This window comes from Podarcis melisellensis (assembly GCF_964234715.1).
Source record: "Podarcis melisellensis genome assembly, chromosome: 9".
NCBI lineage: Eukaryota > Metazoa > Chordata > Lepidosauria > Squamata > Lacertidae > Podarcis > Podarcis melisellensis.
Genome location: NC_138541.1, coordinates 38,474,535 through 38,500,340, shown reverse-complemented (window position 1 = coordinate 38,500,340; position 25,806 = coordinate 38,474,535). Strand labels below are relative to the sequence as shown.

At 38.1% G+C, this 25,806-nt stretch overlaps 1 protein-coding gene across 1 annotated transcript in view; it reads left to right on the top strand.

The window, feature by feature from the left end:
* The window catches only part of LRBA (LPS responsive beige-like anchor protein), a 363,867-nt gene that overhangs the window by 36,960 nt on the left and 301,101 nt on the right, over window positions 1-25,806 (top strand). The window contains 18 exon segments of the mRNA XM_081926283.1: window positions 3,619-3,850; window positions 3,992-4,092; window positions 4,692-4,787; window positions 6,475-6,596; window positions 6,719-6,845; window positions 7,851-7,970; window positions 9,424-9,570; window positions 10,111-10,308; window positions 10,768-10,901; window positions 12,514-12,622; window positions 12,747-12,899; window positions 13,632-13,800; window positions 14,307-14,386; window positions 15,579-15,641; window positions 17,585-17,682; window positions 22,778-22,870; window positions 23,392-23,500; window positions 24,518-24,599. Of these exon segments, the coding sequence (XP_081782409.1) occupies window positions 3,619-3,850; window positions 3,992-4,092; window positions 4,692-4,787; window positions 6,475-6,596; window positions 6,719-6,845; window positions 7,851-7,970; window positions 9,424-9,570; window positions 10,111-10,308; window positions 10,768-10,901; window positions 12,514-12,622; window positions 12,747-12,899; window positions 13,632-13,800; window positions 14,307-14,386; window positions 15,579-15,641; window positions 17,585-17,682; window positions 22,778-22,870; window positions 23,392-23,500; window positions 24,518-24,599 (2,233 nt within the window).

The window sequence follows — 25,806 nt, the reverse complement described above, 5'->3', positions numbered from 1 at the left end:
TGTTAATTAATAATGTAGATGGAGCTAGATTGGTTTCTAGCTCTTAACTTGCCTAATTTTGCCTAACCATTATTTTGGTATATACCAGTAATGATATTAGGTGTAAAGAAATCTCCCTGGATACTAGAGATTTTGGAGGGGGTGGAATTGGGGCTGAGACCCATAATCTACAAATGTAAACTACAAAAGGTTGTCATTGCTTCTTGAATTCATGCAGGTATTGATATATTTATGACTTATTTAAATTTACGAATAGCCAAGGCAAATATTAAAATGAAATGTAAAACTTATGAAGATGTATTTGAATGCTTCAAATGTGTTGCTTTAAAATCACTGCTGTATGCTTACACATTATACCACAATCTAGAGAGCGAAAATATTATGCCACCCTGTGGGTTGTTATAAAGATTGTTTATGAAGTTGAGCCCAAGACTTAAAATACATTGAATCGGGGAGTTCTGAAAAATGAACTGCATGACACGGGAGACCAAATCATGCTAAAGTGCAGGGAAAGACTATACATCAGTTCAAAGGCTACATTATTCAAAAAAATACAACCATAAAAAAGGTAATAAGATTACATCCTCACACTTCATGGCTAGTAAGGTGCATTAGGCTGCTCAGATATTCATAACTTACTGTGACATTTCGCGAGATTACATTTTGCTCTGCACAGCCATTACTGCAGCTCGGATAATAACTAGCCAGTGTACGGACCAGGATTACGATCCCTGTCTTTGGCAACAAATTTGTGTCTTGAAGGTTGATCAGTCTCAAATTGCCATTAGAAAGGGTTAATATGACTTACTGTATAGGTGTGCACTTACGTGCATCTATAATATTTTTGCATATTAACAGTATATCAAATTCACTACAAATTGCATGTAACTGTTTCCCATATTTTCTTAAAGTAATTTCATAAAACACTTAAATGAGGGAGATTTAAGTCTAGTGTCTGTTCCTAGGAGTGTTCTACTTCTAACGCTGCTGAATTATTTGTGTTTTGCAGATTAGATAGGAAAACTAATTTGTCAACTTCTTGGATGGGTAGTTACTGACAATAGTACATGTAGCCAAAAGTGAAAGATGGGTAGTAGAGAATTGAGGTGAAGGTGAGGTCATTTTAGTTAACAGCAGAATGTATGGCCTGTAAAGTGTTGGCATGGTAGTTGATGGTCACTTAAAACCAAATACATTAACTCATAGAAATGAACTTTAAGAAGCTAGTGAGCCAGGGATTTTTTCCCTAACAACTTTGCACTGTGCTTGACATTGGCAGAAAAGCTGGATAATTCCATTGAATTTTTTGCTTTCAAGATGTTGGCAGTTCTTTGCATGAGTCTGCCTTTCTACTGAGCCCAAGTACTTGACTGTTGCTGTTGCATGCATAAAACGGTAAGGGTAGGTTTTCTAGCCAGAAAACCAACATTACTTTGTTATCACTTGTGACATGGCAGCAATATGTCAGTCAGGAGTTGCCCTCCGATCTGGGCACTACAATGGAAGGTAGTGAAAGTAGTCCTTTAGTTTTACTGCAAACCCTCCTAGGATTTATAGGTAAAAAAATAGCTTTAAATTGTGCCTGGACGCTGTTGCACGATGTGTGTCTATTGACCATCACTGCTAGGAACCTTCACTATCAGCAGCTTTTAAACACACCCCTAGGACTGACCCTCTCACCACTAGGCCAATAGGTCTAGCCAGCCACATTCCAATTCCATTCACTACTGCTGCTAATGGAGGCGGAAGAAAGTTATCACCTGCTACAAGTTGTTACCTGTGCCATTCTTCCTTCATTTCATTAATGAAATAAGAGTGAAAGAAGAGAAATATTTAAAGTGTTATTTATTTATTTATTCATTCATTCTTTTCCATTATACGTGTATTCTGTTTAGGAATCTCAGATACACTCACTATAGCTTTCTAATCTTGAGGTGCATGACATCGTTGCTGATTTATGTTAAGAATGCTGAAAAATGTGCTTCCCAACATGTATATCTCTAACACTTCAGATCTTGAGTAATGAGTGGGAGCTGCTGGGATTCAGGGAAAAGCCAGGAAGAGTGACTGTTTTGGCAAATCTTATATCTGAATGAATATATTTTTAATGAAAAAATCCTATCTGATTAGTTTCTGTTTAGTAATAGATCTCTGCTGCTAACCCTCATATACCCAAGGGGTGTCATTCACTGAATTAAATACAGCTCTTGTGTGATAAACCCTGTCATCAGACGAGCTGGCAGGTGACATTGCAGGCTGGGTATTATGAGGCACTACTCCTGATGATCTGTTGAAGAAACCACCAAGTGCTATGTAAAAGAACATAGCTAAGCAAGCCGGGAGTATAGATACACGGGCAGCAGTAGACGGGAGTCAGTACAATGGGGCAGTGAGAGCAGAAGAGCAATGTGTATAGGATTGTTGTATGTTTACTTGTCAGTAGAGTCCCACTCAGATAAGCGTGCATAGGATTGCAGCCTTAGTCACGTTAGTCCCCTCAAAATAAGTGCAATGATCACTTTCCTATCCAATTCAATGGAACTTAAGTTTGGAGTAGCAACTGGGGATTCACCTGCCAGCTCAACCACAATATACAAAAACCAGGAACTTGTGATCTTTCTAACTAAGGCCTCATTTCATACAAAAATGTGGTACTATTCTGAATTCCTAAACATTTTAAAAAGTAATCTGTTCATGCCAATGCACACAAAGTCCATCATTATTATATCCAACTCTGAAGGTATAGTACAGTGTTTTAAACCTAGTTTCAGTGGCGAGAGAAAAGACATTACCGGTGTACCAGGCATTTGTCTAGGCAGATGGACAGCAGTCTACCCATAGAGAACAAATGGAAGAATATACTCAGAATATAAGTTCAACAGAGCCAGGTCTACCCACAAATGATAGTCCTATTATCTGATGCCAGTTAGGTTTGTTTGTTTGTAGCATTCACCCTCTCACCCTCAAAATTTCTGTGGACAGCTGTGGTAACCTACCGGTCATGTGTCAAAAGGAATGTTTCTAAAATTGCTCCTTGGAAAACAGTATTTGGGATCATATTTCTTACTCCGACGTTGGCTTCCTATATACATTGATCATATACACTGATGCCTGTTGCTAGATTGTTAACGTAAAACGATGGAAACACATGCAAATATAAGACCCATTGGACTCAATGAGTTGGATTTAAAACTAAGTGCATGTAATAGGGAGATTCTTGAAAACTGGGCAGAAGCAACTTCTTCAAGCAGGAGCTTCACTCATGGAAGGTGCCATGCCCAGTTTTTTGTGGGGGGTGCTCACCTCATGTAGTAGAGCCCCTATCCCTCAGTGGAGCATTCTTGAGGACCTGGGGAATGCTGCCATAGGGATGAGGGATGGCTAGCTTCCACCCACCCCATTATGTGCATATAATTCTGGATTCCACCCAGTAACACTTATTTCTAATTCAGCCTGCTCTTATTCAATTGTGCAATCTAAAGTTTCTAGTGGTGTCGTCTCATATCCTTACTGTGTATCCCCAGAGAAGGAATGCTGCTATTGTATGTTGTAAATCTTTTAAACATATAATTCTGGAGATAGAGAAAATCACTAATGTCTATTCTTTTCAAATTGAAGCTTGTAGGAGGTCACTTTGATCTGGAAATGAACTTTATTATACAAGATGGAGAGAGTATTACTTGCATGGTGGACTTGTTGGATAAATGTGATGTCACTTGCCAGGCTGAGGTATGGAGCATGTTTACAGCCATCTTGAAGAAAAGTATACGAAATCTCCAAATTTGCACAGAAGTGGGTCTTGTTGAGCACGTACTCCAGAGGATTGATAAAGCTGACAATATGATTGCAGGTATGAATTTCCAGTAAGCCTAAAACTGGAAGTAACTGTGGTAGTGTCTTTAATTGACATAGAATCCTTTTTATAACATTTTTTTGCTGGTAAAATAAAAAGTTGGTTATTAATCTAAATCTAATAATTTGCTTTTCTTAGATCTCCTAGTTGATATGCTGGGAGTATTAGCAAGCTACAGTGTGACAGTTCGGGAGTTAAAGCTGTACTTCAGCAAACTTCAGGGAGACAAAGGAAAATGGGTAAGTAGAACACTCCGCATTAGCCAAAAAAGAGAGAAAAGATGTTTATTTCACTGAAACTGATTTCATTGACTTCATACATTGATTTCATACATAAGGTTAATGAAAAGATTTGAACTTAGATGGAAGGCTGTAACCAGGCCAGCATGTGGTTGTGTGACCTGTACTTGTTTGGAATTTTGTTGTTGTTAATTGAACATGCAGTTTAACATGTTCACTCAAGCACCAAAATCCCTGAAATGACAGCTCTTAAGAGCCCATACCCTTAATAGACATGTTATTTAGGCAACATTTGTATGACATGGTATGTTCCCTATCATGTGGTTAGTTCACTACCTTGGCACTGGATGGCAGAGGGGTGGGCATAAGTCTCATATTCTACATTGTAAGAACTCAACTTGCAACCAATACCATCCACTCAGAATGATGGTTCTAGATATCCAAGGCAAATAGGATTTATGAGATAATTTGTGTATGATAGCATTATTGTAATGTGCAAGTCAGCAGAAGTGTTGTCTAAAGTTCATAGTTAATGTTCAATCGTTTTGCTGAATTTTGTATTCAAATACTAAATACATGAGAAATTGTTCTTTAAATAGCCACCACATGCTGGAAAGCTGTTGTCTGTGTTAAAGCACATGCCTCAGAAGTATGGTCCTGATGCCTTCTTCAACTTTCCAGGAAAAAGTGCTGCAGTAAGTAGTTATTTCCCCTATGTTTCTATTCTTTTTTGCTTTAATTTATGTGTTTGGGTTGTTTTTCCTACATGCTTTCATTAGGCTCCTTTAGTTCTAAGCACACTCAAATACATGGCAGTAAAAATAACACAAATCTGCCCTCCTTCCACTCCCAGGTTTTAGAAACTTGAACATACACACATGTACATGAATGTTAAATTTTTAATGTTCTTGATAAACATTTTATTGTTCAAGTATTTGTTTCTCTATGATAGTGGTTTGCTAATACCATACCGTAAGGGCTGCTGTCCATTAACTGATGAAAACTCAGTTTATTGTATTGAAGTGTTTTAAATATAATGGCTTATAAGAACCTCATGGTTGGTTTGCCTAATTAAATGAACCTCATTTCAAGCCCTAGTCTCAGTAAGCAATGCTTTGAAAACACTTTGATGGGAATTTTGCAACCATTGTTGTAGCTTTTTAAAATATTTTCAGAATGAGATTACTGTACTGTACTGTACTGGTGTGTGTGTGTGTTAGTGTGTTGCCTTTGCTATTTCTTTGTGCTTCTTGATAACTTGACCAAGATAACTCTGCTTTGATGAGCAATATTTTCCTGGCCAAATTCCTAGGGAAGCTGCCTTTTAAAGGTGTTCTTAAAAAGAGCACGCTTTGCACTAGGTGCACATTACACTTATTAGAGTAAGTGGCTTCTTTAGATAGTTTGCCAAGTTGCTATGGTGGTTCTTCACTCCTGCCACGATTTGATAACAGGTAGATCTTTAGTGCCTTTCAAAAGGCCTGGAATATGGTAGTATGGAGGTCAAATGTTAATGAATTCCAGAACCATGCTATGTTTTGTGCTGCTCCCTTAATTACTTCATGGCTTTTTAAATCATAACAAAAAAACCTATTAATAAGTAAAAATAAAAATTGTACAATAGTTATTTTTATCCTTATGGACTGACTTCATGGATCACATTGAAATCTGCAACATATAGATATTTTCTAATGTTTGATAGTTGTATAAATAAAACATAAGGATGAAATATATTAAGGAATAGTGTTTTGGTTAAAATGTTTTGCCCTCATGTACTTCGAGGAATGTTTTCCTCAGACATGTGAGTGGGTTACTGATATATCCTCTCTAGAAGATTTATGGCATTGTGTTTGGGCAGGAATAGCGACAGAGTTTAGCAATGTAATACAAAGTCTGCTGACATTCAAGTTCTTTGATGTTTGTGTTCATTTGTATCGATAATGTTGTCAGCATCTTTAAACCACAGAGTTACAGAAACCTTTCAGAAAACTAATTTTTGATTCGAAGATTTGTCCTTGCAGCTTCCCCCTTAATAAAGGCAAATGCCTTCATGTCTGTGCTATCTTTCAGGCTAAAAAAAGGGGGGGCACTTCTATTTGCAGCAAGTTTTGCCATCACTTGGGGCAAAAGGGGACTTCTAGTTCTAGGACTGGGTTTTATATGTAATAATTATGACTATTTAAAATATTTTTTTTTCATGTGGAAGAGCCCAAAGATATTTTTGTCTCACTATGATTTAAATGTGAAGAGGCAAACTTTGGTATCAATACTGTCACATCTAAATCGTATACACTTTTCTTTTGCATGCTTTCTGATTCTACAAATCAAATGACTTGCTCTGAAGTACCTCACTGCTTTATATAAACTTGTTTTTTTTTCTAGGCTATTGCCTTACCTCCTATAGCCAAATGGCCCTACCAGAATGGATTTACTTTTCATACTTGGTTAAGAATGGATCCTGTAAATAATATCAATGTAGACAAGGATAAGCCTTACTTATATTGGTATGTATGCATTATTATGTCTTCTGAAATGTGTTTCATCTATGTCTACTTTTAAAGATTGCTTTCACCAACTACCTGTGAATAAATGGTGAATTTAACCATTTTAAAATAAATTGTTTCAGTTTTCGAACAAGCAAAGGACTCGGGTATTCTGCTCATTTTGTTGGAGGCTGTTTGGTTGTGACCTCAATTAAATCAAAAGGAAAAGGCTTTCAGCACTGTGTGAAATTTGATTTCAAGCCACAAAAGGTGAGTTCAGATGTGTTGTCCTGCAAATGCCCATTAAATGCATGCCATTAGACATTAGGTTTAAGTCTCTGCTCTACAGGAATTAATGGCCATTGGCTCTAGTTTTGTTATGATAACATTTGTTGTCATCTGGATGTTCTGAAATTTGGCTTTGAGGAGAGAAAAGAGAAAATTCTGGCATATGAGTTTAGTTTACAGTTAAAGGAAAGGAAAGGTCTCTAAATGTGGTATAAAAATGTCGTTTAAAAGTAACAATCTAGAGTGCAGATTTTCTGTGTGCTTTACTTTTTCATATGGCAACCTTGCTGTGTTCTTTTTATGCAGAATATTCAAGTTGAAAGGAATTTGCAGCTGTTGATTAATTCTGAAGTTTTCTAGTTAGGCAAACGCTTAAGTTTGAAGGGGTTTACCTCCTTGTAAATACTAGCTGTTACCACAGCACAGCTAGATACACTAGTGAAACTATTCAGGGGAAGAGTATAAGAGTAATGCCCAAAAAAATGAATCAGTTTTGGATGTGTTGGTTTGGTTTATGGTCATTATATTTTAAGCATTTTGGCGGCAATTTTGCTGCTTATTCTAATGAGGATGGCCATATGTCCTACTTTACAGAGGACAGTATTCTGTCCTTGTAAGGGGAGGCCAGTCTTCTGTTTGAGGGCTGTACCATCCAAACCTGATTCAAGATAAGGAATCTTAAAAAGAGAGATTGGGGCTGTGACATTGTCCAATGCTTTGCAGACTTGAACAGCAACCTAAGTCACCTGATGCCTTCTAAATTATGGTGAGATGTATTTCTAATTAAATTACAGCAATTATTTTAGAATTGACACACACATATAAATTACCATATGCAAACTTTGTGTCTTCTTTTGTCTCCCTTGTTTGGGAAGTGTGTGTGATGCCAATTCTCTCTATATTTTTCTAACTTATGCACAGTTTTCAACAGGTGAAAAAAAATAACTTATTTAAATTTAGTTTAACATTTCTAAATTTCTTATGTAGTGGTACATGGTTACCATAGTGCATATCTATAACCGTTGGAAGAACAGTGAACTCAGATGTTATGTGAATGGGGAACTTGCATCTTATGGAGAGATAACATGGTTTGTCAATACCAGTGACGTAAGTAACTTGTTACACCAAAAGGTGACCCTCTCTTTCTTTTTGATGCTTAATTTGAGGTAGAATGTATAAATGGGAATTAAAAAAATAAATCCCTTGCATAGGGTTCTGCAAAGTGCCAACACTTGGATAATTCGCAGGTCTTACAAAGCCCAATGCAATACCCAACGATCAGATGATCAGTACTTTGAGGGCTGTGTCTTTGCCCTCAGAGTTTTATATTAAATTGTGTGAACATATATTAGTCACCGGGAGCGGTGTGTCCCATTTCACCGCATGAGGCAAAACAGGAAGTACCACTCTGCCCTGCTGCTGCTGATTCCTGCCCCACTGCTGCCACTGCCAGTGGAGAAGCAGTACAATCAGCATGGCAGTTGGTGAGATCTTGCCCAAAATTGGTGCCAGTGGAAGTGGCAGGGAAGGCAGGGTGTCCACAGGGGCGTCTCCTGAAGAGGCGGCCTTGCCCCAGCTAATGGCTGAGCTGGTACTGTTGGTAACCCTCATATGTCATCCTTAGCCCTCCAAAGGTGGAGGAAGTTAGCAATACTGCCCACTGGCCAGATTCAGTTCTCCACCCCTATTCTGCCAGTTCTTCATATCTCCAGTTTTGACTACATCAGTCTGCCTAGTGCTTTAATCTGCCTTCGTGATCTTGCATATGAGCCCTAAGTTGTCTCCCCTAAATAAACACCTCTTCCATCGTTTACTTTTGTCTGGACCCAGTCACTGAAGTGAATTACCATATTTATTCACCCATAAATATGTATTGAAGTTGTAGGGATGATATGCTGTTTCATAATCTGCAGGCAAAAGCATGTAAAATTGTGGTTGCATGACACAAAGTTAATGTCTACATCCTGGAAATATGAAAGATTGCCCTGGATATTTTAAGAATTGCTACAGTGTATTTTGTGTCTAAAATGATTTTAAAAAGTCAGTATAGTCTGTTACAAATGGCAGCAGCTCTTTAAAATCTTAGGCAGAGGTCTTTCCTGTTAACTTGATATATTTTTTACAAAAATGTGAGGGATTGAAACTTGGACCTCTTATATACAAAGCATATGCTCTACGCCGGAACCAAACTTACCCATCACATTGTACTTAATAGTCAAGTGTGAAGAGGGATGGAGAATTAACCATGATCAAATATAATTTTGCAGGCTATATCTTATAGCCCTAATGGATGAGATCATAGACGTGCACATGAGAACAGGGGACTTTCCCCTTGACTTCTGTGTCAGTTGGGTTTTCACATGCACACCTGATATAACCTACATGATGTTGATGAGAGTGGGTACATCCCTTCTCTGCTACAGCGCCTGGTATTCATGTATGTGCATCAAAGCCATACATCATATTGAAACTTGGATGTATATTCTTACCTTCCAAAAGAGAACTACACTAACATAGATCCCATTTATATTATTCCTTAATATTTTGTTCTCTTTCCTAGACATTTGATAAATGTTTCCTGGGTTCTTCAGAAACAGCAGATGCCAATCGAGTGTTTTGTGGCCAGATGACAGCTGTCTATCTTTTCAGTGAGGCTCTCAATGCTGCTCAGATTTTTGCTATTTATCAACTTGGTCTTGGATACAAGGTATTTATTGTCTCAATATAGTCTCAACACAAGCTTACTGTATTCCGGTGTTTCTGGTTTCAGCAAAGAGCTAATACAGACACTTTAGTTTGTTATGCATTTTCCTTAAAAAGTTTTAAACTCTCCTATGAAAGTTATGTGTGGGTTGTCAAATATCTTGTTTTGCATTTGCACAAACCACCTGCAGAGCTATCAAGCTAAACTGCAAAACAGAAATAACTTTTTACATCCAAACCACTGTTATGAATATAAGCAAATAAGTTTTTATTCACGACTGTGTCTAAATACACTATACTAGTCGTCTTTTCTGTTACAAAATAAGAAAAGCAAAATCTTTCATGCTTTTAAAGAAAACACTGTTTAAAACATATGTCTAGAAAATTAAAATAACTACAATGACCTTGGACCACAAATTAATGAATTTTATTTAGAAAAATGCACCTCAGATCTCCATGGTTAAGCTGTCTTGAAATATTTCACATGTGGAAGTTTTATTTCCAACTGGATTCTAGCCTACTTTACCTTTTGTTTCTATTCTAGGGAACTTTTAAATTCAAGGGAGAAAGTGACCTCTTCCTTGCTGACCATCACAAACTGTTACTGTATGACGGGAAACTTTCTAATTGTATTGCCTTTACGTACAATCCAAGGGCTACAGATGCACAGCTCTGCCTAGAATCATCACCCAAGGATAACCCTTCCATCTTTGTACATTCACCACATGCCCTCATGCTGCAGGTATTTTAGCATTGGTTTCAACTTCAAGGAGGAGTGGATTTCCTTTGTTTTCTTTCCCTTGGATACTTTTGTGTTCTGTTTGACTGTGAGTCCTTTAAAGCACTCAGGTCCATCTGTTTTGTTTATTTATTTAGATTTACAGCCTGCTCAGTCGCCAAATGTAGTTGTTTTGCAGAGTGCAGTCATAACGCTCTCTCTCCTGCCTTCCTCAAAGCTGAACAGGCCCAGTGCTCTGTATTTCTGATAGATTTTCCATTCCCGAAGTTGTTTTAACTGCTTTTCTTTTGAAGTTTATTGTCACACATCTTTAAGTTCCCCCACACTCTGTGTCATTTCAACAAGGTAACCGTTTAATTTTTAGAGATCCTATTGAAGCATTCAGGTCACATTTTGAATGCTTCAAAGTAGTTAAACAAATGCAATATCCATTTGTAATTTGTACAAACTTGGTATTAACAGGATGTAAAAGCAGTCATAACCCATTCAATCCAAAGTGCAATGCATTCAATTGGAGGAGTGCAGGTGCTTTTTCCTCTGTTTGCACAGCTGGACTATAGGCAATATTCATTGGATCAACCTGACACAACTGTTTGGTAAGACCTTTTATTTGCTCTTCAGATTGCCAATTTGTTTTGCGATGTCTATTGCATTCTAGAGAAACTAGCACTCTACAGTAGTCTACAATTTCTTATGCCTGACCTTTCAGTTAGCCTATTAACTGTTATTCTGCCGTCTAAGTTGGGAGAAGTGTTTTCTAGATAGAGTAAGCTGACAATAAAATGCACACTAAATGATGGACATGCACATCTAAATATAGCCAAGGTGAAGATGTTGTGAGAGGAAGTTTCCCCTTATGGGGGAAAATTACCTCCAAATAATGCAATTATATTGCAGCATTGGGAACATTATTTATATTTTCAAGGTTAGATCATTTTAAATCTCTTGTGCAGAGAAGACCTTGAGATGAAGTCAAGATTACTGGCACCAGGTCTTCTACACAAATGTGTACATCATTCAGTAGCTATGTAATTTATGGAGTAGTGGGGATATGGAAAATCTCTTTCTCGAGGATGAATTCCTTCCTGTCAAGGGGGGGGGGCTATTTTGTTACAGGGCTGCTGGTTCTAACCAAGGAGAGTTTATCTTCCTGGCCCAGTGCTTGATCAGTGAAAGATGTCTTGTATATCTAGACTACTTCAACTTCACTATGGGACTGTCAAAAGGAAAGGCTAGGTGTTTTCAGACGACTAATGATGATGTTTTGTGGTAAACGCCATAAAAGGTTCCTGTATTATAATGTGTGTGTGTTTTATACAGTATCTTTCTCAAAGTATTGCTATTTCTATCTGTTGTAGAAAGAACAGGTTAAGGAAAAAATGTTAGGAATGTGGAGTGTGACTCTTAAAATTCCTCAAAAATACAGCTACGCAAATCCCTTGCCCTAGTCTTCCATTTATACTGTCATTTGCCTGTCAATTCAATTTTCTGATTTTACGCTTTTTACTGTTACCTAAGATTTCTAAGGTCGTTGCAATCATTGAGCCTTGCTTCAGATATTAACAAATCAAGGAGGTAATTGGAAGTGTATGATTTTGCAATTCTCACTTCCTGTGCACTCTTCAGTTGTCCTTTAGGAGACTTAATGAGACTGAGAGTAAATTGTCTATGATACAAAAGTGCTCTTTAGTGAGTAGAAAACCTCTTCTGCTTACAGAAGTGTAATTTCTGACTTTGCTGATGATCACTGCATGGGAACAGTGAACTAGTGAACTGAAATCCAGAGATGATGATCCTGTTATAGCAATCCCTTCTTACAACCATTTGTTACAAGACAAATATTTTAATTCCTTACATGTTTACAAAGCAAGTCCCAATGGATTTAACACAAATAAAACCCCATTGCAGAGCAAGATTTGCCTTGCTTTGTTAAAACATGGGACACCTCTCATATACCTAGATACTGCCAACTGAATAATGTATCATTTTTTGTGTACTGTGGTGTACTCTATTTCTATTTCTTTGAATCCAGCAATCACCACTGGGTGATTGTGGGGATATGAAGACAAACTAATAGGATGCATAAATTTAATAATGTTCAAAAAGTAGTATGTGAATTGAGGAACTAGATTGTTATTACAAGTCTAATGTACTAATCTGCTATTAAACACTATAAACTGCAGTATTTCAATACAATGTGTCTTCCAGTTCCATTCTGTTGGCTTTCATCATGGAGTTGCTGAAGAACTCAATTGCTATGCAAGAACAAATGCTTTCTTGTAAGGGCTTCCTTGTAATAGGATACAGTCTTGAAAAGGTAAATGAAGCCTGTTGCTTGCTTTTCTCTCTCTTTTAATCTGCATTAAATATGTTTCATGTTTTGGTCACATAAATCACTATCTATATGTTGTCTTAAACACATTCCTTTTCTCTTTCTGCAGTCTTCCAAAGCACACATTAGCAGAGCTGTTCTTGAACTTTGTCTTGCCTTTGCTAAGTATCTGAGCAATTTGCACAATGGTGTGCCCTTGCTAAAGCAACTGTGTGATCATATTCTCCTTAACCCTGCAATATGGATTCATACTCCAGCCAAGGTAAAACATTTTCAATTCATGGAGATGGCATGAAAGTATCTAAGGTCTTGTAGACATCTTAGACCCTAGTTCTAAGGGAATATTTCCTTTACACATGAATTTTCTTAGCTTCCTTTTATTTATTATGTATATTTATTAGTCACCTGTTTAACCTAGTGCTACACAAGGACGCGGGTGGCGCTGTGGGTTAAACCACAGAGCCTAGGACTTGCCAATCAGAAGGTTGGCAGTTCGAATCCCCGCGACGGGGGGAGCTCCCGTTGCTCAGTCACTGCTCCTGCCAACCTAGCAGTTCGAAAGCACGTCAAAGTGCAAGTAGATAAATAGGTACCGCTCCGGCGGGAAGGTAAATGGCGTTTCCGTGCGCTGCTCTGGTTCGCCAGAAGTGGCTTAGTCATGCTGGCCACATGACCTGGAAGCAGTACGCCGGCTTCCTCGGCCAATAAAGCGAGATCAGCGCCACAACCCCAGAGTCGGCCATGACTGGACCTAATGGTCAGGGGTCCCTTTACCTTTACACAATTCAAACCAAATACTATTAAATAAGAAAGAACATAACCCCTGCGTACATTGCACGCTTACTGTACATGTCTACCGAAAAGTAAGCATCACTGAGTGCAGTATTGTAGGCCTACTAGTTGGAATTACCCAACCTTTAGTTGCTTGTGGTTCACCCTGCCATGTGTATGGCATCTTATATAACCTATTTCTATTCTCAATTGTCTGATTCAGGTTCAGTTGATCCTGTACACTTACTTATCTACCGAATTCATTGGCACAGCCAATATATACAATGCAATTCGACGAGTAGGAACAGTTCTCCTGGCTATGCACACATTGAAGTACTACTACTGGGTGGTGAATCCTCAAGATCGCAGCGGAATTATTCCAAAAGGTTTAGGTATGCGAAAAGTCCAGTGCTAGTCATCAACAGTGTACCACAACAATTGCACAGGTTTTTTTTTTAATAATGTTGTGGATCTTGGTAGGGGCAGAATTTGTTAAGAGTGTAGTGAGACTTTACCCTCTCCTGGATCCCTAGAGACCTCTTCCATTCTGTGAGATATGGAGGTGTTTATAAAGGAAAAGATGACCTAATAAAGTGTAACAGGGTCTTGCCACTTCAGTGGAAAGGCTGATGCTGCTGTCCTTTTCAGTGAGGTAGCTAGGTGAAAACACAACAGCAGGTACAGAAAATATTTGCCAGATGCTGATGGAAGATCCAGAACATGCTTATTAACTGGGGGCTGGATCCAGAGAAGTGTGAGCAGATGTTTTCCTGTAAATCTGTGTGTTCTCAATTTGTTTTTTGGGTGGTGGAGGATGATTTAATGTTCAGAGTTAATGTATTAATAGCAAAATTAATACCAAGCTGTGAAGTATATAACATGTCTCTTTTAAATTAAGATGGACCACGACCCAATCAGAAAGAAATTTTTTCCTTGAGAGCCTTTTTGCTGATGTTCATTAAGCAGTTAGTAATGAAGGTAAGCAGTCTACAAATTGGGGCTGGGCTCTGCAGTGTGTCTTGCATTGTGCTGAAGCTTAAGCAGTGCTTATCCCAGAGAGGGAGGAAAGAGACCTGACGCCTCTGGCTAGCTGGGAAGGTGGGTGAGGGACCGAGAAGAGAATGTAAGTTGCAGCAACTTTTTTATCTCCTCCTCTTAGTACAGCTGCATCCCTCTCTGGCACTCAAGGTTTACAGGTTTACTCAACTAAGTAAGTGTCAAGGGGTCTGCAGGAGTCTTTCGTTTTAATAATTTTGAGATAAATAACTTTATTGGGTCTTTTCAATCAAAACACTAGAACAGAAACATTTAAATAAAATTCCTGTCAGGCTGATCCTGTTCTTCCCCTGAAGGCTGATTATTTTGCAAAGAACTCTTCTGTGCTGAGCAGAAAGGAGGTAGTGGTGATGGTGGCAACCTGGATGGACTTATTCCAAGAGAGGAGGAAGAAGGGGGCTATTTGGCTTTCAGATCTTGTACTGGAGCTGAGCCCTAGCAAATTGCTTAGTCTTAGTGAACTGTAATTTTGAAGATCTTGCCTCGTGGGCCATGGTATTACACAGGAAAAGCACTTATTGTGAATGGTGGTAAAACTAGAGGTTGCTTTTTTTGTGGAAAAGGACTGCACATTTAGTTGGCAAACACTACTGGTGTAAATTGCTTAATTTCTAGGAGGTACAGGCCTGTGTGATAGTCGTGCCACATTCTTAATTATAGCTATAAATTATTATTATTTTAACTTAGACCACAACTGCCATCACAACTCCTCAAAGTTAATAGGTTCATTCATGACAAAGTGGCTAAAGGACTGAGATATAAAAGAATAATATACAGGCTATGCCAAAGCTGTCAATGTTTCCCTTTTTTTAAAGGGAAATTCCCTTATTCTGAACAGGATTCCTCACAAGAAAAGGGAAAAGTTGACAGCTATGGGCTAAGCATGAAAACGCTGGAGTATATGTGGGAACAGTTCCTGGAGGGTTTATATCTTGTGGTGCAAAACTGCAAAAGTTCTGTTTGTGAATCCTATTTCTCTAGAATGTACCATTTGTGTTCCGTTGTTAGGTTTAATTTATTTAATTCCATTTATTATTTCCCATAAAGTAGCTCAAGATGCTTTATATGCATGACTTGTTTGTGCTATGCCACTTATTTTATTTTATATTTTAAGGATCATGGAGTAAAAGAAGATGAACTACAGGGCATCCTCAACTATCTCCTCACCATGCATGAGGTAATCTTAATTTTAACTGTTTTGCTTCCAACAACTGTTTGAACAAAACAGCCCTTCTCGCCACAAGATGGCTTTAAATAAGAAGCATAAAATCAACTGTTGGTGGAAACTACAAATAGTGAGTGATGATTTAAGAAACCTGTTCAATGGTGCACTGAAGTTCATTAATGTAATAAGTTCTGATAGTTTCCTATTCAGTTCATTGAACTGATATATTGAGGAGAGTTGGTGTAGAAAACAGATGGCAAAGCTGCATGTATAAAAAGCTGTTTTATGTGGTTCAAGTAATTTTCCTCCCATCTTGTTTTTTAAGTAAAATAATTCTTTCTAAATGTGGATTTTAAAATAAACACACTAATCAACATAGTTGGAAATAAACATTACTAAGGGGATATCTACATCTTCATATTTTAGCACCAGGCAAGTGCTTGATGCCAGATGTAACATCAAAGAGTTAGGAAATAGGAACATAAATCTAACCAAACTAATTTCTTTCAGGGTGCTTGAAATGGGTAGAATAAAGAATTAATTGAATTTTTCTTTTTAGATTTCCCCCCTCTGTTGTGTTTTCACCTATAGCTGCATTTATGCTGGGAGATTGCACTTGAAAACAAAACTGCCTCCTTGAGATTCAGTAAATGACTTTCTGGGCAATACCTAAAAAATTAAACAAATCTGGAGAATACATTATTTACGCAAAATTGCAATATGTAAATAAGGATTTTTGATGGTTGCCTACTTTGCATAAAAAAACAGCCAATGTCATTTTACCTCTTGGAGTGTGTTTAATTGTTTTTTCCATTTCTTAACCTATTCCTGGATTGTAATAAGAAATTATTATTTCTGTAATGGAAGTACCATTTTTTTTTAAATTGCCAAATAGCTTGCAAGTTACATTTTCTATACACCATTGATTTCTTATTTAAATGCTGTTTTCAATATCCTACGTAATCCATGAGATCCGAATGTGATTGCTATATATAAAAAACAGTTTCACACCTAAAGAAACCTTAAACAGAGCCTATCTTGCAAATTCAGGATTGCAGCCTTGAAATAGTTTGTGTATTTGATTTTTCCAATTATCCACTGGGACATTTTTCACATAAGTGATTTCAGAGTTAGGGTTAAATTCAGCAGGAACAGCCTTGCACTTAGTTATTCATGGCTGACTCATTGATACCAGTGGAATTTACAAAAGCTGAAATACAGAAGTTGTGTAATTTTTTCCCTTTGACATCAACTCTCCATTCCCTATTTATCAAAACTGGTGGGCCCTTAAGCTGGTATATAATGGCTGGAATCCAAATAACTACTTTAGGCATAGCTAAGAGTTTCGGGTATTCCTGGTGGGATCTCCTCTGCTCCACTTGTTCTATATTAAAGTTTCTTTTGAAGTTCTTTTCTGCTTAGTGGTGTTTTTTGTTGAAAGATACCATGTTGTTTGGGGTTTTTTTAGATCCTGACATGTATGTGTGCATGTGTGTGTGTGTGTAAATAAAACTATATAGCTACTATCCATGCATTTTTTAAAAATAAAAATGCCCCATTTCACACAGGGTAAGTGTACTGCTTTGTGAATTCTGAGTTCTTGTTAGGGTTGTCCAGTTGTTTCAGGTTAAGCAGTCCTGGCAATGAACTGGATCCAGATTAAAAGCTCCCATAGAAGACTGGAATAGCCTCCTTTGCAGTGTGGAAAATGGTGGGAGGGGGTGTAGGGAGAGAATTGGCAAAAAGGTGAAGTCTGGATCAAACGTACTGGGCTTTTTTGGTAGTCATGCCCCCAGTCACATATATTTATCCAATATTTTTATTATTTATGTATGTTCTCACTTTTTGTCTTCAACAAAGTTGATTTGGATTACAATTCTATATTCTCTTATCTGGAAGATTGCACTGATAATTCAATGATTATATGAATGTGGATCTCCATTTATATTTAACAGGATGACAATTTAATGGATGTCCTACAGCTACTTGTTGCCCTTATGTCAGAGCACCCCAGCTCTATGATCCCAGCCTTTGATCAGAGGAATGGATTACGGTAAGAGTTACATTTCAGTCAAAACAGCCATAAATAAGAGTATTTGTATCATTTTATTTGCCCCTGGAAGTCCTACTTGAATTTGGATACCATTAGAGTCTCCATTGCAGAGTAATTTCCTCTGGTTTTCTCATCTCAGTTAATGTTGTGGTTGCATTGTGTAAACACATTACAGGCAAATGTGTAATGACTCCAGATTTATGATAGGGGAGCTATTAATATTGGGCGTCTCCCAAGCCATGTGAATATGCAAGCATGTGGGCTGCCATAGAGAAAATTGTGACTGCTACTGCTGCACTGCTGTGAGCTAAGCCATGTTTTGGCTTAGCGTGTCAGCCAAATGTGGGTTTTCTCTTATTCCACACAAACCACTATCTGCAACAAAACTCTGTTCTTGATTTACATACCATGGGTTTTTTGTTTTTGGTTTAAATGAAAACTCAGAGCCTGGGGCACCCATGAAAGCCTTCAAAGTAAGGCCAATGTGATGTGCAGTTTGGGCTCAAGCTGCCTATTGTGGGTGAAGCATCTGTTGACTGCAGAGGGTTCTTGCCCACTTACTCTTGGTGGGGTGTGCCAGCTGGTCATTGTAGGGCCATCTGTTTAGAAAATGGGGCTGTGGGGTTTTGTGTACCTAAACTGGTAAAGGTTCAGTCTGTGCATAAAGCAGTGGTACTTGAGCTGCCTGATTCTGCTTAATGCCACGCACCTCCTTAACTTTCTGTTCAGTAGACTGGCTGAGCACCACTCAAACTTGTGCTACCACACCTGAGTCCATACTCATTAAATGACAAACTCTTGTTGTTCATTTGATGTGTTTTATTGAAGTTGTGTGTGCCTTCAGCCAGCACTGTGTGTTGATTTTTTTATCCACCTCCTACTTGTGCATTCAACTATTTATATTAGTTGGAGGTTCATACTCCAGTTTGGTTTGAAAATGTCACCATTTAGTTTATGGCTCCATGGGTGGCCACAGCGTTGGACCTTTTCTCACTTAAAATTAATTCAGAGTTGATGCCAGGAGAGAATGCAAACATAGGAGTCAAATAAGAGAGTTACTGTTAGAACAGTTTTGGGAGCAGTAATTCATTTGCTGTATATAAAAAAGCATTCTCATTTCATATGTTTTGTCACAACTATTGGTTAACCTTGGGTTATATCATATTACACATTACAAGTTTTCCTGCCTCAAGAGTCACCTGATCTTGTTCATAATTGCTTTCTCCTTCTCTTTACGGCTACTTTTTTGTGGTGCTGGCTGTTGTGATCATTTGTATGGTAATGCGGTATGTGCTGGAAACTAATAAAACACTCAGAATAATGAATATCATATGAGGTCTCCTATGTATTACTTTGCCTTTACTTAAGTGGGAAAAGGCAATCCTTTTTTATTAGCTAGCATAGGGTAAATGTATGTGTGCAGCTAGTTTGCTGGGAGAAATCACTTATTTTCCCGTTTGTTGATGTGTGTGTGTTTTATTTAAAAATGTATACAGCTTTGATGTAATTGTATGGTAAGAAGTCTGCTCTCTTTATATTCTTAACATGTAGCTATATGACTAGTTAAATGTTCTCTATACTTAAGCATATGCAAAAAAAAAAAGTTTTTAAATATTTGTAGTTTGGAAATAAAGGTCAGTTGTTGTTTTTAAAGAAAATCTGAGAGTTAAGATACCGCAGACTGTCACACCTTTAAGAGCCCTTTTATTATTAATGGACTCTGTGCTCTCCTTTTCAGTATATTTCCATCTTCCAATGAGCTGTTGACACTGTTACCCAGGAACAAAGCATTATGTGGGGGGGGGGGAGCGGGGCGGGGCGGGTTCCCTTACTTGTGTGCATTTGGAAGTACCAGACAAAATGTCACTTTGAAAAGATTTGTTCATCTGTAGAGAGGTATATAGCATGTATGCTGCTGTGTCTGGTTATCCGGAGCTCCTCAAAAATTGCCTGTCTGCTGTATTTGAGATTAATAATAGCATTATCACAGCAGGTCTGGTTGATCAGTTCTGATAGCAAACTTTATGAGAGCATTCACAGTCTTTGCATCTTATTAAAATTGCTTCTCCAAAGGCTGGATCAGTTTGGTAAAAGTGGCTGCAAATGAATGGCTTATTACTTCTGCCTATTCTTCCTCTCTTTAGTGCAGAGCACTCACACTAGATGGAATTCATTCCTTAGGACAGGAAAAAAAATATTCTTGGCATCTGCTAAGAAGTACCTAAGTCAGAATAAAACTGTGAATTGTATACAGCTGTTTTGAGCTGAATCATTCACCTGTGCAGGACATATCAATACGATCTATAATATCTGGCTAACTTAAATTTGTTCTCAGAGAAGAAGAATTCCAGTGGGAATGATTGGTGCAAGAAAACTTTTCGAAAAGTACTTACCTAGTTTGCCATATCTGCAAATCAGTTTGGCTAAAAAACCCCAGCTTCTTCTGCTCCCTATATGTGTGATCAGTAACTGATAATTTCACATTTTAATCAGGTAAATAAGATAACCATCAAAGCACCTAAAGCAAGGGTCAGCAAACTTTTTCAGCAGGGGACCGGTCCACTGTCCCTCAGACCTTGTGGGGGACCGGACTATTTTGGGGGGGGGGTCGGGGGGGGGGTTAGAACGAAATCCTATGCCCTACAAATAATCCAGAGATGCATTTTAAATAAAAGCACATATTCTACTCATGTAAAAACACCAGGCAGGCCCCACAAATAACCCAGAGATGCATTTTAAGTAAAGAGACACATTCTACTCATGTAAAAACATGCTGATTCCCGGACCATCCGCAGGCTGGATTTAGAAGGCGATTGGGCCAGATCTGGCCCCCGGGCCTTAGTTTGCCTGCCCATGACCTGAAGAGTACTGGAATGTATAGGTGTTGCTTGTTCCGGCTTCTAGCTTCCTTGTGAAGGCCATTTGATTTTATCTGAGAAGGTAGTTACTTTGTTGTGGTTGCATTTTAGTTCTTATTTTATCTGCAAGCTCAGTAATGCAGATTGATGCATGTGTAGTCTGAAAATGGCAACATTACCATCCTACCTCTTGTCATATGATTGTAACTAGTATGGGTCAGGAATCTTTCTCCCTGCATAAAGACCTAGAATCATAGAATCATAGAGTTGGAAGAGACCACAAGGGCCATCGAGTCCAACCCCCTGCCAAGCAGGAAACACCATCAGAGCACTTGAAAACTATGGTTTTCAAGCCTCTGCTTAAAGACCTCCAAAGAAGGAGACTCTACCACACTCCTTGGCAGCAAATTCCACTGTCGAACAGCTGTTACTGTCAGGAAGTTCTTCCTAATGTTTAGGTGGAATCTTCTTTCTTGTAGTTTGGATCCATTGCTCCTTGTCCGCTTCTCTGGAGCAGCAGAAAACAACCTTTCTCCCTCCTCTATGTGACATCCTTTTATATATTTGAACATGGCTATCATATCACCCCTTAACCTCCTCTTCTCCAGGCTAAACATGCCCAGCTCCCTTAGCCGTTCCTCATAAGGCATCGTTTCCAGGCCTTTGACCATTTTGGTTGCCCTCCTCTGGACATGTGTTAAAGAAAGCCAAATAAATGAACAAAGCTTTGTCTTCCTAAACAAAAAAGAAATTGAATAGACGTGAAATTTTATAGTAAAGTATATCTCTACCTACTGATTGAGATGCACCTCAGGTCCATTGGTTTTGAAAATTAGCAGAAATCAATCTGGGCTTGTTGCAGACAGAAGGAGCAGATTCATTTTTCACTTGGTTACGGAGGCTTCCCATAAGAATCGGATGAGAAGCTAGAAAGCTTGAGTTGGTGGGCTAGTGCTTCCCACAGGAAAGCAGGAACAGCAGGTTGTCTACAAGAGACAGAATGGTGTTGAAAAGTCTCAGCCAGCAAGATTCAGATATACAAGGTCTCTCCAGCCTGCGTCCAGTTATTTAGTGTATAAACCTTCAGATTATAGTTTTAAACCGAATTTCAATCTAGCTCATACTTACCGTGTTCACTCTTTAAATATAGTAACGGCCACAATATAAATTGTGACTGAAATAGATATCTGGCACCCTATGTAAATTTGGTAGGCTCCACAATGAAACATGGTTCCCTTGGTGCATGTGTGCTCCTCTTATGGCTTGGAGGAAAAAACACACAATCACGTTAAACAGTATGTGCAGTAATGCACAGCAGTAACTCATACAGAATAATGATAATTTCCTGTCAAATTTGTGATGACTAGAAATTCAGATAAGTCTTTCCTTTCATGTAGTATTTTGCTAAACATTGGATATGCAATTTTTCTGGTTGGGAATTTGTCACTTGTAGTTGTGGTGAAAAAAACAATGGTGGCAGCCGCTTTTAGTCTTTACGTATGTTGTAAAATAACCTGCTTGTTTTACACTTGATAAGAAATGATATTTAAATAAAAATGAAGACCAGGTTTTGTGTTGTTTTTTAAAAATCTGACTAAAGAGATGAAACCGAGGGACTAAAAACCAAACTATGTACACAGAAGGGCAATACACACATCTATAACACTGCATACAAGACAGCTCTGCTAGGATTCTAATATGTATAGAATTAACCTTCTTTTTATGTAATAATTTCAAGCATAGTGTGTGAGTAAAAAAAGAAAAGGATGTCAGATGACAGAATTTGTTTCCCCCCGTCTTCTGAAAGCTGTCATAAATGACTAGCAAGGGACACATGTCAAATATTACTGTTAGCATAAGTTTCTCTCTTACATGAGACTGAATCCTTTAAGAGCTTTTTAGTCTGTCACTTGGAATGTAGAAGTGCTAATAAATGTGTTTTCTTACACTGCAAACTGAGTGAAAGGAATGAATAGCAAACATACTGTTTCACTCAAAGATTGTGTTCTTTATAAACTGATGTTTTGGAAAGCTAGTATTATTATTATTTAAATACATACTATCTTTTAAATTCATTTCCAATCAATCTTCTATTGATATATGTCATGTCAATTTAAACATTAATGTATTCATTTACCTGTTCTTTGGCACAAATCCAGCTAAAATTACCCTAAAGCACTTTATTGACTTTTAGGCATACTTATTTCATGGAATTATTTGCCCCTTCTCTTCTTTAGTGTTGTCTATAAACTTCTTGCATCGAAAAGTGAAGGGATCCGGGTACAAGCTCTGAAAGTGTTGGGGTACTTCTTAAAGCATCTGGCACCCAAGTAAGTATTTGGTAGATTCCCCACGAACTTTAATCACAAAAGGCAAACAAGCCCTTAAATATTATTTGTCTGAGTTGTATGTATTACTTGGTGATACTGCTGTAGGGGGAGTTAACAACAGACTTAATTGTTTTATCACTGGATTGGAAATATTTTTGCTGTTGTTAAATGTAGCTGTCAAATTTTCAGAAGAAACAAATATGTCTTATGCACATCAGTATCTGTTAACTCATTATTTTGTGAACTTAAATTGTAGGCAAGTCAACCCTTTATTATACTAGACTCAAGGTTCTCCTTTTCCTTTTTCTGCTTTTTGTTTTTGATTATCATAGTGGACTAAAATTATAGCCTCCAAAACCCTGGAGACATAAGCTAAAACAGCAGAATAAATTGGGGTATTTCTGGGGAGGGGGATTCCAGTCTCAAAACCACACTGGGCCCAAATTTGATCAAGTTATTTTTTTCAGAAATGTAATTTACAAATTAACAGATGTGCTTCCCCTCCCCATGTATACTTTTAGGAGAAAAGCTGAAATCATGCTTGGACATGGACTGTTCTCTCTACTGGCTGAGAGGCTCACCCTTCAAACAAGCTTAATAACCATGACCACATATAATGTGCTATTTGAGGTACTAGAATTAAAATCCTTTTCCTCCCCTAATGGTGTAGACATTATTGCAAAATGAGCTTTTGGGCTTCTGTGCCCAAAGTGATGAATTGCCACCACTGAACGCTCTTCTGACATGTGTGACTGTAGTTTGAGATGTTTGACATCACAGGCTGTTTGACATCACAGATGTTTGACATCACAGAATGAGACTGCAAAACCCTTCAGTAAGCAAGTCTGTTACTTTGGTCCAATCTGTTGATACAACGAATAAGTTATATTAAGCTTACTCAGTTACTTGATGTGGGCACGGAGTGGAGCAATGGAGAAATTTATGAAATAACAATGGGATATCAGCTTCGCCCAAGGCATGATGGGATAACAGCAACAACCGGAAAAAGATAGACATAACATTCTACAAGGACAGGAAGAAACACTACAGACAGAATAACTGCCACACACAGGAAGAATAAGGATATAGTTTGAATGCCTCGCTTATAGTTTTATAAATAATTTAATGTGTCAACACAGATAGAAGTTATTAATATTGCAGTTGTTGTATAAGGGATTATTATTATGACTGGAATGTAATTGAAATTAATAAGATTTTGGAATGCAGAAATAAAGAAAATCATCAAAACATCAATTCTAGCACATGGGCGGGCACACCAAAATTATATAATTCGGTATTTGAATGATTGGTATTGTTATAATGAGGCTATTATTGGATTGTAATTGAAAACTAATATATATTAACAGTTACCTGATGTGGGCATACTTCTTCAGTTATTTAGACACTCATTTTCTAAAGTAACTAATGTTTTTTAGTGCTTGCTATACATCTAAAAGCAACATTTCTTTTCAGTTCAATCCACTCTTTTCTATGTTTAGTCCTGCTAGAGATATTCAGCGGTTTGAAACATTTTATGAATGGAAATAACTCTTTGAGGGATCATTACCTAAAGGATGCACCCATCAGAGTAACATTTTTTTAAATATTAGAATTTTGCCCTAATAATAATGCCTTCTTTTCCCCTAGATACTTATTGAGCAGATTTGTACTCAAGTGATACATAAGCAGCATCCTGACCCAGATTCAACAGTGAAAATACAAAACCCTCGTAAGCATTATGTTCTTTTAAGTAGCTCCAAAGCAGTTCTAAAGTAGCTTTGAAGTCACCAATTACACAAATTGGGGTTAGGGATTAGTCTAGGAACTTGTGTCTCTCTTTAAATTATTTGTTTGGGTAGAATTAGAAATCTAATGCTCACCGTTTGGGGATTGTTGGCTGTGTGGCATGATAAGTTTTTTTCAAAGTTCAGCAGCGCTAGGAAGTTTTCATTTTAGCAGCCATTCAGATTCTACCACAAATCTGATTATCCAGTTTGGTATGACATCACTGTGTAGTGCAAGCTATGGCAGAAACATTCCTAAATTACTTTTATTGCACGGATGGGAAGTTGTGCTCTTCCCTATGTGCATCTACACCACCCAGTGTTCCTGGCTCTTAGCCTTGCTGGCGGAAACTGATGGGAGTTGGAGTCATTCAATTAATCCTTACTCAGCATAGGTCAGTTTGCCTGATAGAACGATGCTCAGCCCATGCACTGCTCTGAAGGTTCTCACATACTCCCTAGCTATTTCGGAGTTGAGGTGTGTGTGATGTGGGCAGGGGCTTCTGCTAGTGGGACTACTAAGTTGAATCTGCCCCTAAGTTAGGTCCATTAATTTCAGTGGCTGTGCTGTGAGTAAAACTTAGCTGAATACCACCCTCAATTCTTGCTAATCTGTAGCAACAGGCTTATAATATTAAGTTGCTGTACTTTTTTGGCTGATTTTTTTTCTAAACAAAAACATTATTATTAGTATTATTTAATAGAATTATAGAATTGCAGAGTTGGAAGGGATTCCCAAGAGTCCTCTAATTAATACTATGTATTAATTAAATTAACATTGCAGGGGGCTAAATTAACATTGCAGGCGTGCTCTGGTCCATAGGGTCACGAAGAGTCGGACACGACTAAACAACAACAACAACATTGTATTGTTGGATGTCTGACTTCCAAATGGGGCAGTGAAGCCAGTCCAACACTCTTAGCACGTTCCTACACTGAACTCCCCACTCCTTCCCCTCTTGGTTAGTGTCAGACACTCTCCGTGTCGGGAAGCTAGGGGCACAGCTCCCAACCTGCCTAGGTTGCCCTGCTGACCATTGCTAGATAAGAATATCAGTGTCTTGGTTGCTGGGACTGAATCTAGCTGCAAGTCCGCTCTGTCCGTGCAGAAAAGTCTACATTCAAAGTGACAAACGTCTCTGCATGTGACAG